At 40.0% G+C, this 20485-nt stretch overlaps 1 protein-coding gene across 1 annotated transcript in view; it reads left to right on the top strand.

Moving 5' to 3' along the window:
* Positions 1-947: 947 nt before the first annotated feature.
* Positions 948-20485, top strand: part of LOC107585483 (rho-associated protein kinase 2) — a 56704-nt gene continuing 37166 nt past the window's right edge. The window contains exon 1 of the mRNA XM_016272514.1: positions 948-1789. Within this exon, the coding sequence (XP_016128000.1) occupies positions 1691-1789 (99 nt within the window). The 5' untranslated portion in view covers positions 948-1690. The remainder of the gene's footprint in view (positions 1790-20485) is intronic.

Raw genomic sequence — 20485 nt, 5'->3', positions numbered from 1 at the left:
TCCACTCCTGGCTGGTGGAACGATCTTCCCACCCCTATCCGGAATGCTGAATCCCTGACAATTTTCAAGCGACAGCTGAAAACTCATCTCTTTCGAAGCTACTTGACTTCATCATAAAAAAAAAAAAAAAAAAAAAAAAAAAATTTTTTTTTCTCTTTCTAGCTTGTACTTATTTGAACAATGTCTAAGAACTTGGTATTACAACCACTTCTTGTGTCTGTTTGCCTCTTTAAGAAGAATCGCTTTATGTATCCCCCAATTGTAAGTCGCTTTGGATAAAAGCGTCTGCTAAATGACTAAATTCTCTCTTTATTTATTCCTTCTCTTTCTAGCTTGTACTTATTTGAACAATGTCTAAGAACTTGGTATTACAACCACTTCTTGTGTCTGTTTGCCTCTTTAAGAAGAATCGCTTTATGTATCCCCCAATTGTAAGTCGCTTTGGATAAAAGCGTCTGCTAAATGACTAAATGTAAATGTAAATGTAACTCTAGCACTATTCTAGCCTATTCTAATTCTAAAAAAACACTCGAACCTCTAACGCTTGCACTCTTTATTCTGTTTCTATTCTTACTATTTGTTTTCTTTAAAAAAAACTCCAACACTAGCATTCTCTATTCTTTTTCTATTCTATTTTCTTTATGTAATTATATAAAAAAAACTTGCTTCGTGTGTTAGGCTAACCGAGACTTGTCACAGCACTTACATATCATTGCGCTTCTTTTGGTTTTGATTGCTTCTATTGTAAGTCGCTTTAAATAAAACCGTCTGCTAAATAACTAAATGTAAATGTATTAGTTGATAACACGAGAACCGCTCAGGCGAATCGTTTGGACCATTTTTGTGATTCGGATCATCTGATTCATTTAAAAATGTCCGAGTCAAAAGACCGATTCGCTCATGAATCGGACATCGCTAGTAGATGTCAGAGAAGCGAACTCGAGGCTCGAGCTACCTGCAGGAATACCGAAGAACTGATCCGGGGACTGGCGAGAGCGAGCTAATCCACTAGCGACATGCGGAGACACTTTAGGAAAGCGCTTGCGAGTAACTTAAAATAAGTAACTTTATCATGAATTATTAATAATACACATAAAACGCGCCGGTTCCGTTTCACGTCGCAGTTTAGTGTGTTGCAGGAATGCGCTGGAGTGTGTGGTCTGGTCGACTCCAACAGATGCTCGCCTTTGAACAACAGCAGCGTTGTTTATGAACTGGGGAAGATTTGAAGTCAGGCTCAGCCAGTCCGGAGCGCCCGGGAGAGGGGGAGAGGAGACGAGACTAGGGGAGGGGAGGGAGGAGAGAGGCGGGGGAGAGAGGAGAGGAGAGGAGAGGGGCGCCCAGAAAACGCCCTGCTGCTGAATCCTCTCAAAATTAAAACTTTATCGCGCCATTGACGGTACGCTCGCACTGAAGGATGGGAGGTTTGATTCCTCTCAATTGTTTAAAGTAACCACTTCATAGATTGTTTTGAGGGGGAAGTTTGGAAAACCTCAATTGTTCCCATTGGATTATTTTTTTCCGCTTTATTCTGGACAAGCACGGGGCACTTTTTGGAGGGCGGCGAGTCGGAGGCTGTCTAGGCCCGCTGCTCGACAACTTGAAATAAGATCTTGTATCTTTAATGTGAACCAGAAAAGTTGGGCTGATCGCTCATCATTGCTCAGACTGGCGCTAGGACAAGGCAAAAATGTCGCTAGGAGCGGAGAGAAGGATGGAAAACCGGTTGAGACAACTGGAAGCCATGCTCAAAGAGCCGCGGTCTGCGATCAACTTGGAAAGTTTGCTGGTAAGTTCCGTCCTTTTTCATGAATGTTTAATGCGCCTCGAAGATCCGTTGCCTAGTGACACAGAGAAAAAAAGAAATAACAACAACCTAACCGCGATGTTGCATTGCAGAAATGAGTGTCTAGTGAACGTTACAGTCCACTGTGAGGAAGCTCAGTGTGCACGTTGATGTCTCTTTTAATATCCTCGGTATTTGTACATAATCATCGCCCCACTTCCTTCTTTCCTTGTCAGTAACTTGTGGATAACCTCACGTCCCAGTCTCCGCGTATAAAACTATTCTCACGTACACTTGCCATATTTGAATAACTCTGCTGCGTCAAGTTCTGAGTTCATATGTTGCCTCGCTCCAAATATAGTAATATTGTTGGCCTGCAACATGACAATTTCGTAATTCCCCCTTCCTGCTGTTGGTGGCTTGTTTTTGTTCTGGAAGTAGACTGCTATTAACTGGCCTGCAGGTGAAGGTATTGGACACGTATTTCTAAGAGCTGGAATATTCACAGATTGATCTAATATCTTCAAAGTGCACTTTGAATTGTTTTTATTTTTCCTTTGTGAACTGATAGATGAGCGTTTAGTGCCCTTCCTTTTTTTGGGGGGGCACATGTACAGCTCAGTTGGTGCCAAGTGATAATATTTCGCGAGCTTGTCAATCGGTTTATGTCTGACCTAGCTATTGACGAAAACACAGATGATAGGCAGAGTGCCAGAAGTTAGTTAGATAGATCTGACAAAACCCTCTTTTTTGTGACACCACAAAAAAAGTGTTTAAAATGTCTTTTAGAGGTCTATGATTATAAATCATTTTATTTGAAAGCAATAGAAATTAATTGTAATGCTTGACAGATGCTTTTTTCAATGACTGAAACTATTAGAGAGCCGAATAGCCCCTATAATGCTGATATTTATGTGATATAGCTGAATAAAATTAAATGATAGCAAATGAAATGTATTTGAGCTAAAATGGAACATTTGTGTGTGTGTGTGTGTGTGTGTGTGTAGGGAGAGAGAGATACTTTTTTAAATACTTTTATTCACCAAGGATGCATTAAATTGATCAAAAGTGAAAGTAAAGACAAGTATAATGTTACAGAAGATTTCGGTTCAAATAAATGCTGTTCTATTTATTATTAAGCAGCACAACTGTTTTCAACATTGATAGTAATAAGAAATGTTATTATGGACCAAATCAGCATATTAGAATGATTTCATAGTAGAATATGACACTGAAGACTGGAGTTATGGCTGTTGAAACTTCAGATTCACCATCACAGGAATATATTACATTTAAAATATATTAAAATAACATTCATTTAAAATTCTAATATTATTTCTCCATATTTCTCAATGTTTTAGCATATTTGTACCATCGTTTTTATGATTAAATTAATGGAGCCTTGATGAAGAGAAGAGCTGTCTTTCAAAAAATGAAAAAAAAAGTAAACTGCAACTGTATGTCATTGACAAAACCAATACTGATTATTGGCCGATGCCAATATTTTTATCACTAGTTAAGTCCTAAAATTGATAGTTAATGCTTATTTGTCTAATTTCTGCAACACTAATGACAGAACTAAAAAAATTATGACAAACTCTCCCCCATCAACCATTGATTAGACAGACATATAAGGCACTGTTTACACTAGTGTGTTTTAAAATGAAAATGATCCTCGTCTACACTTGCGTTTTCACTGCGTTTCAGAAACGATCTCCGTCCACACTACGCAGCCAAAAACGCATGTCACATGACTATTTATGCAGGTACAACAATGAGAATGATGTTATTGTTTACACGGTCGTCAAGAATACGCAGAGCGAATGTGGACTGCCACGCCATCGTTTTCAAAAGTCTCTGAATTGCGTTTACACTGAAATGCAACCCCGGAGTTTTCAAACTAAAACGGGGTCTGCAGCATTTTCGAAAGTCTCCGTTTTCGAGGGTCAAAAGTGTAAACGACAGGCGTAACCTTAGCAAAAGTTATACGTTTTAAAACGAAAACGGACTAGTGTAAACATAGCCTTAGTCCCAGCCCAAACTCTTGCCATTGGTTGAGTCAGTGTTGTTGTGTTGGGCTGGTTGTGATGCCTAAACTAACATTCATGATTTGACAGAACAACAGTGTTCACTGTTCAGGGAAAGCACCTTATTAATGGATTACTTATGATTTTGGATAAGAAACTATTTGCATGCCTAAAAGAAAGTGTTTTAAATCAGAATAATTATGTTAGCTTTAAGTATGCCTGTTTGAACTTCACCACAGATGCATGAAGTAGATGCGAAACTTATTGCTTATAGTAAGTGAAGTGATTCATTTGAGGCAGTCAAGGAGGCAGTTCTTTTGGTACTGAATGTTCCTGCATGCATAAACTGTATGTAAAATGGCATGTCAGATCTGTGTGACTGATTAAAATGAATCTGGTCCAAAACCAAACAATACTCCGCAGACGCTTGATGAAGCATGATTTGACTCACTGTGTCTGGGCCAGAGTTTGGTCTAAACTCTGAGCAGATATCTGAGAGAAAGATATGGGTCATCCTTTCTGAGAGAATCGGCGTGTATGTTTATCAAGGAGGTGTGTGTGTCTGTCTGTGTGTGTGTGTGTGTGTGTGTGTTGTCCATTATGAAAGTGCTGGTGACAGAGTTTCTCCACAGCGGAAGAATGTGTGTGTTTCCTGAGGAGGAGATGAGCTGAGAAGTGGGAAGCAGTGAGTGGGAGTGAACAGGCTTCACTCTCTTTCTCTTTTTCTGTCTTTCTCTCTGCCATTTATAGCTCAAGTTCCTCTCTGCTTTAGCTCAGGGCAGGAGATAGCACTGTGTGAGAGTGTTTAGCTGTAACGAGATGCTTCTAGAAAACACATCACACAGATATTTCCATTCCGTTAGTGGAATATATGAACTTACTTCCAATTAAGAAGTTGAGAATGCAAACACTTCTTATCCCCAAAAATACAAATATTCTCTCTTTCTCTCTCTCTTTGTTTTCACCCCACCATGAACTCTTTAACTTGTCATTAATTATAGCTCAAGCTGATTACTGTCAGTTATCCAGCATAATGCGATTGATTTCAAGCCTTTAAATCAAGTATTTCAGCCTGAGATTATACCCGCTTTGACCAGTCCCTGTGTGTTTGGGAGAGTGATGCCAAGTGAATTCATCAGGAATTTTTGGAATTTTCCAGGTATGTAAAATGGCACTTTTCCCTATTTATGAAGTAATGAAAGCCTTTTTTACTGTGATTACTACGCTGCCTTATTGCCACTAGCTCTGGCCACTTTTAACCCTGCAGAAAGATTACATAGTGTTGTGTAATCTCCTCTGTCTTTTAGAGCAGTTGCATAACACTATGGCCAATTGTAGTCCAATAAATGTGTATATGCTTTAAAAATCCAAGCTACATGTGCATTTAGGTCTGTTAGTCCAACTTTAAAAAACAGACTGGTATGATTTCAGTTTAGACTGAAGTGGTTAAATGACATTTAAAGTGTCAGTGTTACGGAAGTAGCGGCAGATCAGTACACTTGGTTCGATCCATTGGTTGTTGAATTGAATGGAGGCAGATCTGAATGCAAGCTTGCAGTCGATTGTATGAAAGGGGTGGGGTTTATGAGGACAAAATGATTGGAGAAATCCAGCATAAACCAGCAGAGAGATGTCTAGTGTTGTTTCACTAGAAGGTTGGGTAGTTGCATTATGATAAAAAAAAAACATATGCATGAATAAATCACACACAATATTATCAATAACCTGCATTTAGAAAATTTCATGCAAAATTGTTTTAATTAGATGGAAATCAAACTTTTAACATGCATGTAAATGCACTTACTGGGGATTCTGTTACAGTATTCTAATCCAGATGTGACCTGTCGAACTGAAAATTCAGAAATGGCAACTGCTCCAACATTCCAGAGAGCGAATTTCTCCACTTCACCTGAAGACGATGTCATATTCCTGCTAAAGAGCAGCAATTGGAGATGTAAAAAAACACTGTAAAAAAAATTAATTGTTGAGAAAACGTAACATTTCCAGGCAACTTGATGCGGTAAAAGTTTTAAGTTCTCTTAGCTATTGTTTTAATAATTGTACTAAGTAAAACTAATGTTTTGTCAATTTGAATTGGTTTGTTCACTAAATGCAAAATGCCTCGTTCAGCCAATATATTCATGAAAACAAAAGATTTCTTGTTCAGTAAACTTTCTTTTATTGCCTCAATAAATACATTTCTTGATATGATAGTCAAATGTGCTATATAGTCTTATAGGACACTTAATATTTCAAGTGAACCATGCTATGATTGAAAAGAGGATAACAATCCTTACAAAGCAAATAAATGTAAGATATAGTTCTACATTGCTGAACATACTTTAGACCTCAACACTTGACGCACTAACCTGAAGAACGGTGACAATCAACAAATGTAAAATGATGAGCTCTTTACATCACAAGATGTAGTTCAACAAATAACTAACAATAATGAGAAATCAACAAAAAACATTTAAATGAAGTCATCAAACAGCAAAAAAAATATATATATATAACAGTAACTACATAATTTATTCATGCTGCATTGCATGCTGGGAACTCACAAAGTCTTAACATTTCGGTAATATGAAATTCTTTGTTCAGACAACTGTTTTTGATTTGGGACAACATTTGGGGCAATTCTGTTGGTCTGATATGGGTTTTTATATGGAAAATATGTAGTTGCTTTTTTTACAGTGCAATTTTACACTAAGATAAACTGACACTCACTTTACCACAAACTCTTTAATCTTTTAACAAATGATCTTTCATGATCAGCATGTTGGAAGATCATTAAGTTGGTTCCATTGTACAGTTAAAATTGGTCCTTTAAAATGGCCTGGTGGCAGTGTGGTCTGAGAGAAAGGGCAATGGTCAGGTTCAGGAGGGAAGGTTAATGAATAACCTGTCTGTCATTTATTTAGTGGCTGTCAGAAAGGCAACGCTTACACAGATAATTGTAGGGCACAATACCAGGCTAACCGTAAAACCAGACTGCTATTCTTTATTCCTGGAAATCAGGTCTCGTGTTGCTCTGGATTGGGTCAAAGTGGAATGTTTCAGTTGCGGGTGTTTTTTAGACACTTTGCAACCCTGAATAGGTCTGGCTAAGATAATCGGCGGTCACGCTGTAGCCTGGAATGTTGATGGGCCTTATCTCTGTTCCCTTCTTCCCTTGAGGTGTGCGGATAGCGTCTGCTTGTATAGTTTGTGTGGTTGCAGTGGTTAAAAGATGCTGACCACAGTGTTCAAATTCCACCCTTGTTCCGCACATTAGACCTGTGTTTTGTAAAATAAAACTTGCAAATAAGCTTCCTTGTGTGAATTTTCCCTTTTAATTTAAAATTCTCTTGTCATTTCAAACATGTATTTAGCTTAGAATATGTCCCAAAGGATCGATTAGCCTATACCTTTTCCTTTTTGTTATTTGAAGATCACATTAAAACTTTTTTTTTTAATAATGCCTTCATGATGTATGTTTTAAGCTTTTTAAATCCTTTTAAACCATTTTATGTGTAGCCATTTTTATCTCAGAATTTTAATCTTCCACACTGTAACCCTAATAAAGTTTTATTAAAACTTAGTGTACTTGTTTAAAAAAGAGATGACAGTGCCAGTGAAGAGCTTGGGAGGGAATAAAGAAACATCAAGGTAAATATCACTTGTGAATCAAATATGTATATTGTGCAGGGATGTTCATATTAACCATTTAACCATTAACCAAAAGTAAAAAAAATTGACCAATTAATACTATCCGTTTAAACGGTTTAAAAGTTTTTTTTTTTAAGTACCCACCCCCCAAGTATTTCAAGTAAGTTTGCTGCGTGGTGAAAGAAAAGTATGCTATACATATTTGTTTACCCATGGGGAAAAATCAACACAGGGCATCAGTTTAGTAAAAGGAGCTCGATTCCGTGGGGAAAAAACGTGCAGTCGCGCACTTTGCAACCCAGCATCCAACACGAGCTTGACTAATCACGGGTCGAGAGTAGATGACTGACAGGCCTGCTGTAGTGAATCGATGCTAATAATCACTTGACTGTAGCTTGCGCTCACTGTTGTAAACAGAAGCAGTTCCGGGCGGATGATGTATGAGGCCGGCTTTGCACATGCGCCGCTCAGAGGGGACGCACGCGAAAAAACGCAGCGGAGAGATCAAAACAAAACAATGGTCACTAATTAGAAGTACAAAATGAGGATTTGTAAAGAAGAATGTCAGAGGATTTCGATACAAGCCAAGAGGAGACTGGTTTTCCTTTGCTAAAGTAAGGAAACTTTGCTTCCTTTGATCCTGTAAACAAATGTTGGTTTTCACGAGACTCGCCGGCGCATGCGCTACACTGACCTCTCATACGTCATCAGTCCGGAGCTGCTTCCATGTACAACTGTTGGTGCAAGTTAGATTAAAGTGATTACTACGTTTTGAATATGGATATTTGTCTTACAAAAACGCATCGATTCACTACAGGAGGCCTTGTTCACCATTTAATGGATGGGTGCTTTTTATTTAACTTCTTTTGGACTGATGCATGCAACACCTGCTGAGTGGCATTAAACCGCTTGAAAGATCAAAGACAATTTTTATAATAATAATTATAATTTATGCATTTAGCAGACGCTTTTATCCAAAGCGACTTACAGTGCATTCAGGCTATAATTTTTTTTTTTACCAGTATGTGTGTTCCCTGGGAATTGAACCCACGCCATTTTTAATATAACTCCGACTGAATTCGTCTGAAAGAAGAAAGTCATATACACCTAGGCTGGCTCTGGGGTGAGTAAAACAGCCTAATTTTCATTTTTGGGTGAACTAACCCTTTGAGTCGCTTGGGTATATTTTTAGCAATAGCCAAAAAAACATTGTATGGGTCAAAATGATCGATTTTTCTTTTATGCCAAAAATCATTAGGATATTAAGTAAAGATCATGTTCCATGAAGATATTTTGTAAATTTCCTACCGTAAATCTATCAAAACTTAATTTTTGATTAGTAATATGCATTGCTAAGAACATTATTTGAACAACTTTAAAGTAGGGGTGGGCGCTATACCGGTATGAAAGTGACTACCGGTATTATGTTGTTCCATTATATGGATTTTGCTATACCGTGGATACGTTATATATTCATGAATTAAAATTTTGCATTTATATAGTTTTGTTCAATTTAGTACGCTTTGCAAATTTGAACACAAATGACGATAAAGAGTCGAGGCTGAACGTTTTTGTTAAGGGTGCTCTGATTGATCGGCTACCGATCGCTATCGGCCGATAATCGCTTTGGGATGATTGATCGGCGGTCTCTAAAAAGGCCAATCTCATAAACCGATCTCAAGCTGATGTGCTTGCGCCTGCTGTGAGAGGTTTGCCACGACATGTAGCGGCACCGTCTCAGTCTCTGTCCGGCACTGGTAAAATAATTATAATGCTGAGGGTGAGGTACAATTCACATTTCTTCATTAAAAAACTTATAAAGTAATTTGAAATCCTTATGTGAGACATAATTTCACAAACACCTTGAGTGAATCTAATCACCGCGCGCTCACTCGCTCTTTTTCTCTCAAAATGCGCAGATTGCTTCAGATCACATCACGCCTGCACTATAAGCGAGCTGCACAGTTGACAAAGGAATTATCACTTTAGCACAACCGGGGTAGTGTCGCATCGTCATTAAAGTTATAAATTTGTATTTCTTTTTAATTCTTGTTTAAAGGGGTCATATGATGCGATTCAAAATTTTCCTTTCTCTTTGGAGTGTTACAAGCTCTTGGTGCATAAAGAAGATCTGTAAAGTTTCAAAGACTAAAGTCTCAAATCCAAAGAGATATTCTTTATAAAAGTTAAGAGTCAGCCACGCCTACCTAAAACGGCTCATTCTAACACGCCCCACATATCTGCCTCACTATGTGGGAAGATTTGCATAACGCCGCCCAAATGTTCACACAAAGAAAGAAGGCGTAACTTTTATTCTCACTGTAGTATTGTTGACGCTGCAGCCATGTCGTGAAGACGCTGTGTGCTTCGTTGTGAAAGCGAAACTACTTTGTTTGGTCTTCCAAAAGAGGACGATATCCGCTTCGTCATGCCTAGAGCTGATCTGTGCTGGTCGCCGAGGGAATACATCAACTTTCACCGTGGACGAAGTGGAGGTCGTCACATGTGGTTGCTGCTCATTCGTTAGATCCACCGGACACGCCGTTTTCGACCCCGCCGCCTCGGCTCACTCTAGCCCAGCCTCAGCTCACACTAAGCCGGGGCTTCCGCTCACGCTCAGCTCACTCTGTCCTGGCCTCAGCGCACGCTAAGCCGGGGCTTCCCCTCACGCTAGGCCGCTGTGTTTTTCGTTGTGAAAGCAAAACTACTTTGTTTGGTCTTCCAAAAGAGAACACGACTACAAATCAGTGGTTAAGTTGTATTTACAACACTGTTCCAGAACAGTTTAACCCAAATATCCAGATGTGTGCAGCACATTTTATGGAGGACTGCTTACTGATCCTGGGAGAGTAACCTTAGACTAAAATGCCGGCAGTTCTGACTCACAGTCTGTAAGTACGTTTTCATTTAAAGGATTTGCCACTGATGATTCAAACGTGAGTTTTGAGCAGTGTAGAGTAGCACTTGTTGTTTGTCATTTCTCTGATCACAAATGCAGACAGAGTTTTATGTTTACGCGGCACGATGCAATGCAACGCAGTGCGTAAAAAGACAGTATAAGTCATTATAATCAGTACTTATGTCCCCACTGGATGCAACAAATGCCTCGTTTGTAATAGGTTCACACATACTCCGTTTGCAGTGCGTATTTTTTCCGCGCTCATGTTAACGGATTAAATATGGCGTTATTTTAATGACAAATGTCGAGAATGCATTGTTGTAGCGCGAAGGTAGATTAGTATAATGCGCGAGTATAAATATAGTATATATAATAATATATATAATAATATCTCCCCGCTCGCACGTGGATTTCCTTTGCTCTCACACAAAACCGGACACGCACTCTCAGATATAAACCTGGTTTATAAAGCGTTCACACTGTACATGGTTGCGGTCCGGCAGTGCGTTCCAGTAGTGGTGCGTCGGCAGCCAGTGCAGAGATTGTTTCTGCACCGAGTCTATTGCTGTGCTGAATTAAAGTGACAGCGCATTGTTTGCGTAAATATGAACTTGGATGGACACGAAAATGTAATTACACCATAAATGCACATAATGAAAGCCTACTGTGTTTCACAGTCAACACATATAACTTTTTGGCTAGGTTTAAAGGAAAAGAGCACTTCCAGATAAGCAATAATAGATGCACTCGTGGAGGTAGGAAAACAAAGTTCTTTATTAACTGCAGGATTGCTTGTTTCTGTCAATGGTAAGTTTTTATTTAGAAAGTTTGTGATAACGTAAGAAAAGTAGTTTAAATCAACTCAATCCGAGCAGCTGAGTCCTTAGCCATCTTCAAGAATCGGCTGAAAACACATCTCTTCCATCTTTATTTGACCCTCTAACTCTAGCAATCTCTATTCTAATTCTAATTTATCTATTTGTTTTTTTATAAAAAAAAAGACCTCTAGCACTAGCTTTCTCTATTCTTTTTCTATTATATCTATCTGTTTTATTTTTATCTATTATATAATTAAAAAAAAACCTTGCTCTGTGTACTGCGTTAGGCTAACTGAGACTTGTTATAGTACTTACTTATAGGCATGGGCCGGTATGAGATTTTGACGGTATGATAACCTTAAGCAAAAATATCATGGTTTCACGGTATCACGGTATTGTTGTTACAGCTCTAAAATGTGTTAATTTTAAATGTCTGGGTAAAAAAGAAATAAATAATTTTCCCACTGAACACACAATATATTTTATTTTTAAGCAACATATAGAATATTTGGAACAGCAGTATTTGTTTCTTTTTTTCTTTGATTTGTTTCTGAAATGTTTGCTGAATTGTGGACTGTCCTTCAGATTTTGATGAGGGAAAAAAAAGAAGAAAAATAAAGACTGACGTATTTATTTAACCTAAATCTGTAATTACAGTTATTTAATTGTAGTTATATAATATAGATGTAATTGATATAATTTCATACAATTTATTTATATATTTTCATATACATAATTAGATTTAATAATAACCCAATTTGTAGCAAAACAGAATGTTCTGACTAGCTTTGTGAAATTATACTACATGCCAGAAACTCTGAATGAGATGCAGATTCACTCTCTGACAGCAGGAGGCTTCTGGAACACCAGATACAGTGTTTCCTTGGTTACCGCTGAAATACTGCTTTAATATGAATTATACAGAGACGAAATTAAAAGAAAATACCATCTAAACTTTTTTAAAAACTTTTTCCCTCAGAAACACATTCATATAAACCCCCAAATCAATATTGAGGTTATTCTTCCAATAGTTTGTGCATCATGAACAGTGAGTGATCTGCCTGCTACAGTATTTTTCTCTTTGCGTCCGTCTTCAGCGTCTCTGGCCTCTGTTAATGGCCATTTACAGACTTCATATTTTCACATAAATGACATTTTAGAAAATGATTGCATTGCAACACAGTTTGCAAGTCCAGAACAGAGAAGAGCTGCAATAAGACAAAAAATGTCCGGATGCCAATCGCGCAAGTTCCAGGGGAAGCTCCTGCGGCCGTCGTCATGCACATACGTAGCTGACCGCTTGCAACAACAGGAGGGGGAGGGGTCGTGAGGGATTCCTACACTTTCAGTCTTTGAGGAGACATGAAAAACAGCACATACCGGAGGAATGGTATAACGGAAAATATTGGTGGTTTTGAAACTTTCAAATCGCGGTATACCTTGAAACCGGTAATCGGCCCATGCCTACTTGCTTATTATTGCTATTTTGTTGATTCTGATTGCTTCCATTGTCCTCATTTGTAAGACGCTTTAGATAAAAGCGTCTGCTAAATGACTAAATGTAAATCTTTTGCCACTTGCATGAGCAACTTAATATATAAATTTAGAAGTAAATGTAAAAGTAAAAGTATTGAAAAAAAGTGTTGCTTATGTATTGCATTTAAACACAATAGATTGTATTACTGTACTGTGTAAAAAAAAAAAAAAAGGAACGCTGAAGAAATGCATATTCTGAAAATGCTCAAACAATTTTCACAATGCTGAAAAAACATATTTAGGAACAATGTTTGGATTTGAAATCAAAATAATGGATAAATGTTATGTTTGTGGTAAACAGCCACGGATCAGAAGCAGATTCCTGTGTGAAAGCACAATGTCTGTGCTGCTTCTGCACTGCTTACGTACCACACATGGACTGCATATGCACTGCATATGCACTGCAAACGGAGTATGTGTGAACACTGTGTAAAATGCCGCCTCACGTACAGCTCACGAAATCAGGCTTGTGCTGTGTGTAAGCTATTGTGCAACAATTGCACAATTGTAAAAACAAAATTGCACTGCATGATCAAACATTTAGGTCAGATAAATATATTTGAAAAATGTCTTAAAAAATGCTCCCCTCCACCCCACAAATTAAATAATCCCCCCAACAAGAGTCACCTAAGAGGGGAATTTCCCCCATTTCCAAAAATTAAATTAAGGCCCTGAGTAAATGTCTAAAAAGCCTGATTGAAGTATCACTTTAAATAATTCTACATGATAAAAAGATAGGTATCGGTAGATACTGCTTCCTGTGATCGGTGATCGGCCTCAAAAATCCTGATCGGAGCACCCCTAGTTTTTGTCCTCTGTGTGCAACGCTGTACTACACAGGCATTTGTAATCAAACACATAGAGCATCGTAACAGACCAAATTAATAGAGCACAAATCACCTACTCCAGTGGTTCCCAAACTGGGGGGGCACGGCAAGACTGAGGGATAGTGTACAGTAAGCAGATTATTTAGCAAAAGAAACCTCTGCAGGGTGATAAAGACTACACTACGTAATTTTCCCGCTTATCATGCGGCCACTTGTCTGATAAGTAAATAATTGAGCGCAAAATATTAATTTGACATTGTAAAGGGATAGTTCACCCAAAAATGAAAATTTGATGTTTATCTGCTTACCCCCAGGGCATCCAAGATGTAGGTGACTTTGTTTCTTCAGTAGAACACAAATTATGATTTTTAACTCCAGCCGTTGCAGTCTATCAGTCATAAAATGCATGGCAATAGTAACAAAATCTATGAGAGTAAAAAAGAAATGCACAGACAAATCCAAATTAAACCCTGAGGCTCGTGACGACACATTGATGTCCTAAGACACGAAACGATCGGTTTGTGCGAGAAACCGAACAGTATTTATATCATATTTTACCTCTAATACACCACTATGTCCAACTGCTTTGAGCGCGCGCACGGCATCTGGTGCGTGAGGTGTGTACGTGCTCTGGCGTAGTTTATGTTAATGCGTGTGTTGATATCCAGCCAAAGAGCAATCAACCATAACTTCAGGCGAGCAGGCTCAGAAGTTGGGAATACGTGGAAAGTCACCACTCCCAAATGAGTTTGCACGAGAGAAAGTAATCTTTTAGTTTTAAGTCGGTTTGAACAATCCGGATAAGCGCAAGTAAGTACCATTTTGATTAGCCGTCGTACCTACAATGACTGTGCAAACAATGAGTGACGTATATACGCGCGAGAGATCACGTCCAAAAAGCAGTTGGACGTGGTGGTGTTTTAGAGGTAAAATATGATATAAATACTGTTCGGTTTCTGGCACAAACCGATCGTTTCGTGTCTTAGGACATCAATGTGTCGTCACGAGCCGCAGGGTTTAATTTGGATTTGTTTGTGCATGTTTTTTTTACTCATAGATTTTGTTACCATTGCCATGCATTATACGACTGATAGACTGCAACGGCTGGAGTTAAAAATCTCAGTTTGTGTTCTATTGAAGAAACAAAGTCACCTACATCTTGAATGCCCTGGCGGAAAGCAGATAAACATCAAATTTTCATTTTTGGGTGAACTATCCCTTTAATTACCTCAATATGACTCGCAGTACGCAGTACGTTGAGTGCTCCGTTATGTTGTAGCAGTTGTGGTTGTATCAGTAACAGACCACTAGATGGCTCGATTGAAGAATCAAACTTGTATTGCAGGCAGCCATGTAGAAATATAAATTAATGATGTATGGTTCTGCTCTAAGCATAAAAGTTACAAGTTTGTGAAAGGACTTCCAGTGCCAGGTAAACGTAAAGCAGACCATGAATATACTTAAGATTCACAAATACCAAAACAACGTGTCTACACCAGACGCGAGTGGCGCAACGTGTCAAAAGCAAATAGAACACAGTGATGTTCTCTGCTGTGGATGCGGTACGACACGACAAATCCATGACAGTAAACTGATGCACCCTCAGATAACAGATTTTCTAATAGTTGTATCTCGGCCAAATATTGTCCTATCCTAACAAAACCATACATCAATGAAAAGCGTATTTATTCTTATTATGATGTATAAATCTCAATTTCGTTTTGTGGTCCAGGGTCACATATCTGCTCTTGTAAGATTAGATGTGCTCTTTTACACAAAGTGCGTGTGAACGCGGAATCGAAAGTGAACAGTGAGCGCGCATTCAAAAGTGATTTCAATACCCGCATATTGATAGCACGAAAATTATAAACAATATAAGAATGTTTGCAGGAGCGGCCACAGAAATCGCGGGAGTGGAACACACACATTGCGGTAGCAGGCGATAATGGTCAGAAATTCAGCGGGAGCGGCATTACGAAACAGTTCCGCGCAGTGCTCTCCAAAAACCTTGTTGAGCTGCGGGTTTTTGCATGCATTTTTTATTAATTAATTTTATTTTATTTTTTACAGAATTTATGTTTTGATTATATTTTTGATTATTGAGCTGCAGGTTTAGGCTCACTTAAGTGACTGCATTTTTTTTCATTTATAGGGATTTTTTTTTACAGAAAATAATTTATTTGTGTTCTGATTATTGTTGAGCTGCAGGTTTATGCTCACTTAAGTGACGGCATTTAATTAAGAAGAATTAAATTATTTATTCGAATTATTTAGCCTGACATGTTTACTGTTCCAAAATGTTCTATATGTTTCTTAAAAATAAAATGTGTTCAGTGGAAAAAAAAGTAGTTTTTTTTACCCAGACATTTAAAAATAACATATTTTAGAGCTGTAATCGCAATACCGTGATACCGTGATATTTTTTTTATCTAAGGTTATCATACCGTCAGAATCTCATACGGCCCATGCCTAATCCAAATGATGCATGTGCTAAGTGAGTGAACATCAAAGATCACACAACAGAATTGCGCGCTCTCGCGCTCTCTCTCTCTCTCTCTCTCTGCCATTAAGTAACTTGTGCATTGCTTTACTTACTTGTTTTTGACATATTCGACCGAACTACAAACTTTCCAGTGATGTCTGTGAGAAAGGTATATTCACTCGACAAGCTCGCGCATCTGCGCCGCAGCTCGCTCAATCCACTCAGCGTGCTTTCAAATATAGGCTATTATATATGATACACGCACGCACAGAGGTTTTTTTTTTCTTACCATCTTTTGGGGGTTTCTTGCTTTTAGACTAGTCGATTAGTCGGATACAAAACTTTTGTTTAAACGACAGTCAAATTAGTCATCGCACACATCGTATATCGACGATGTCTCGTAAAAATGATAAACCTAGTAAGTTGCAAAAAATATTTTACATAGCCCCATATTCACCATACTGGTCTTTTTGCATGCAAGAATTAAACAATTTAGTATGAGGGTTGGGAATCGAAAAGCTATTCCAATTTTGGAAATCAGATCAGATGCATAAGGTCAGGAATCGAATTCCTTGTTATAAAATTAAATTTAGATTCTGCTTCTCGATTCCTGTATGCGCATTTTTTGTGATTTTAAAAGATTCAACTGCAAGAAGATGGAATAGAACTCACTTCTGCACTCGTGCGCTGTTTTCTGCGTTTTACACACACTTCTTAGCTGTCCATCGTGTTCGATGATGACGCTTGCTCCAGAGGTGGGAGGGAGGGGGGGTTCAGCGATGTTGGCGCTAATGCCACTTCTCGTGGGCGTCGAGTCCGATCCTTGAGCCGCACACTCTTCCACAGATGGAACAAGGGAAACCAGATACCAGGGGGGTACCAGCCGCCCACCTGGTGTCTTTTGGTGCTTCTCTCAGATCGTCAGTCTTGGTTGGTTTGATGCATTTGAGAGACTGCAGTGGCACAGGTGACCTGCCAGGCTGACCTGTTGAGTGCCAGAGATTCGAGCTGCGTGAGGGGAATGTTTGCTCGCTTTAGGAGGTCCCTGGTGTAGTCCTTAAAGCCTTAAGACCTTATGTCTTAGTTTCTGCCCTCCAGCGGAGCGCTTTGCACCCATTGGTTGACTGTAGAGGACTTGGCGGGGCAGGCGGTGTTCAGGTGAGTACTCTGGCTTGCATCCCATCATGCAGCTGCTGTAGGATGCTGAGAAACTTGGGTGGTACCCCAAGTTTGGAGAGGTTTCTCCAGAGCAGCTCACAGTTGATGGTGTCAAAAGCTTTGCTGAGGTCGATGAAGGCTACATGGGGTGTCCAGGTGCACGGTTGGTGGCAGGTCTGCCAGATTATCCAGGATATGTGAATCAGCAGGGTTGGTGAGTTTGAAGAGACTCTCAAAATGATTTGCCCAACGTGCAAGAATCTTGTGGCGGTCCTTGAAAAGTCATGCTTGGTTTTTAGGAGTGACTGTATCTCGGCTGAGTTACAGTCGAACCAGTCCTGGCGATGTTTCCTTAATTGGCTGAGCGCCTCTAAGGCTGCCTTATAAATAGCCTGGCGTAAAGCTGGCCAGTCTGCTGATTCTTCTGGGATCTTGCTGAGGTTTTCAGCAAGGAGCCGTCGGAGGTTGTCTTTGGTGGTGTAGTTGTTCAGCGCTGTGCAGTTGAGTTTCTTGGAAGAGGCTGTCCTTGGGCTACGGGGTTGAATGCTCATGAGTAGACTGGATCTGACCATGAGGTGGTCAGTCCAGCACTCGGCTCCTCTCATAATGCGGGTGGTAAGGACATTCTGTCTATCCTTTTGACGGACAACCACGTAGTCAAGGAGGTGCCAATGTTTTGAGCGTGGATGCTGCCAGGTGGTCTTAAGCCTGTTCTTCATCTGGAAAATGGTGTTAGTAATGACCAGCTGGTGCTCTGCACAGAGAGAGAGGTGTCTGAGCCCATTATGGTTAATTTTCCCCACACCATGCTGGCCGATGACTTTACTCCATACCAGGTGCTCCGTACCCACTCTAGCATTGAAATCTCCCATGAGTATGAGCCTGTCCGTAGCCGGGGTTTTCTGTAGGATGGCATCAAGAGCTCTATAGAAATTTTCTTTGATGTTGTGCTCGGCATCAAGAGTTGGAGCGTCTGCACTGATGAGAGTGGCGAAGCGTTTCTTTGTCAGAGGAATGCGCCATATCATCAGTCTTTCATTGATGCCAATAGGGGATTCCGGAATGCGTTGCAGCAGTTTAGACTTCACAGCAAAGCCAATTCCATGGTTACGACGAGTGCCTTCAGGGAGCCCCTTCCAGAAGAAGGTGTACCCAGCACCAGCCTCTTTCAAGGAGTCCTCCCCATGTAGTCTGGTCTCGCTGAGAGCTGCTATGTCGATATTATATCTTGTGAGCTCCAGGGCCACCAATGCTGTTCTGCGGTGGGGCCTGTCAGGAGTTTCGACCAGGTCCAACAATGTGCGAACGTTCCACGAAGCAATGCTTAGCTTATTATTCACTTAAATTTTTCGACCGCAAGGGGGGATGCTCCGACGGTTGCGGCTTACCGTCTGGAGTGTGGGGAGCAGACAATTTTTTGACCACCTTTACCAGGTCCTTCCCCATCACAGGGATGAGCAGTGTGGGGCTGCTCAGTCGCAGTGGAAGCTGCCGAAAAGACGCGCTGCTCCATCCCGCAGTCCTAACGACCATCACTCCATTGCCGCCTGTGTGCATGGTTTGGCTAGACACTCCCAGCCACATCCTTGGCCTGTGCCCACCACCATTCCACATCGCCACAGGACTTTTAATTTTAAATGTTTTTTTTAAGGGAGAGGAGGGGAGGGGAGCAAGAAGCTTGCGCATAGGTATAGATTAGGGTGGGAGTGTGGGTGCTCAGACCTCACTCTCACCATCTTCACTCCTACCAGATAGACCTCCAGTGGCATGAGAGAACCCATGACGACCTTCGACTGGCAGGAAGTTGCAGGGGGCTGCCGGTAGTCCGGTCAGTTGGACTCCGCCTATGCCTGCCCCCAAGTGCAGGTTTGTCTTCAGGGTTTACTCCCCTAGCCACGGTACCCTCCTGAGTTAACCCACGTGGCTGTGGGGTTGCCTTCTTCCGCCTTCCCAGCCGTTGTAATGGTTCACACACCACCATCTTCCGCCTGTGCCGTCGTTGAGGTCTTTACTATTTACCCATAGCTGGGGCTATTTACCCATAGCTGGGACAGTGGTTGACGGTAATCAGGGCATTTCCACCCATCGATGGGCCTGCATGCCACATCTCTGCCCACTGCTGCTCCGAGATCCCGTACAACTTAGCCTGCAACCGCAAGGGACCAGTTACCATGTGTGCCACGAGGAGGCGTGTACGAGATCTTGGCAGTGGAGAGGCTATGTACCGGCTGAGGAGACTTACACACTCGGCTCCTCTTTTCACCCCTGAAAAACAAAGGGCTATCCGGTGGCAGCAGCTGAAAGCAGAAAGTGATCATGCATGCTGCTAGCTACAAGCACTACCACTCCAACACGGCTGCACTGACGCATCACACGCCCTGTGTGAAAGACACACACACACAAACAAACAAAAGCCGCCTCTATACGCACTGAGCTCTCTTTCTCGCATTCGTACACATTTCAATGGACAAATACACACATAATTATATCAAAATATCCCATAAATACAATCGGTTATTTCTTAAGTGAACGTAAAGAGTTGATGAATAAAACAAGTGTGTATTGGATCCGTGCATTGACAGCAGCCGCTGCCGCCAGTCATTAATGTTAATCAAAAAACAAAAGAAAAGAAAATCCCTCACTGATCTTGACTGAATCACTTTTGTAGCCTCAGTTTATATTTTATTTGCCTGTTGTTCGCCGCTGACTACTGTAATGGCAACATGCATCTGTGTATGCGATTATTTTGGAGATGCGCTCCAATATAATTTTTCCTTATTTAGGGTATAGGCCTACTTAGGGCTGGACGATATGGCCAAAATTTATATCACAATATATTTCTTAATTTCGGTCGATACGATATAATTCCAATATCGATATGAACACTATTTTAAAAAGCCTTGTAAAAACTGCCAAGAATGCCCACAACAGATGTCTGTGCATACAAACTTATGAAAAATGAATTTGTCAATTCTGCCACCTCATATAAAACCATATAATACTTTAGAGAAAAAAACCAGCACAAATAAATTAATGTTCACCTTTTATTTGTATTTGGCCTTCATACAAACAAGAAATGTGAAATCACTGTCAAATAAACATCTCAGACTCACCTTATTAATTATTAATATCTTCTAACATACCAGTCAAAAGTTTTTGAACAGTAAGATTTTTATTGTTTTTAAAGAATTATTTTATGCTCACCAAGCCTGCATTTATTTGATCCAAAATACAGCAAAAACAGTAACATTTTGAAATAATTTTACTATTTAAAATAACTCTTTTCTATTTGGAAATATTT

Source organism: Sinocyclocheilus grahami, unplaced genomic scaffold, assembly GCF_001515645.1.
Source record: "Sinocyclocheilus grahami isolate Dianchi unplaced genomic scaffold, SAMN03320097.WGS_v1.1 scaffold71.1, whole genome shotgun sequence".
NCBI classification, from domain to species: domain Eukaryota; kingdom Metazoa; phylum Chordata; class Actinopteri; order Cypriniformes; family Cyprinidae; genus Sinocyclocheilus; species Sinocyclocheilus grahami.
This window is presented reverse-complemented; position numbering and strand designations above follow the sequence as displayed.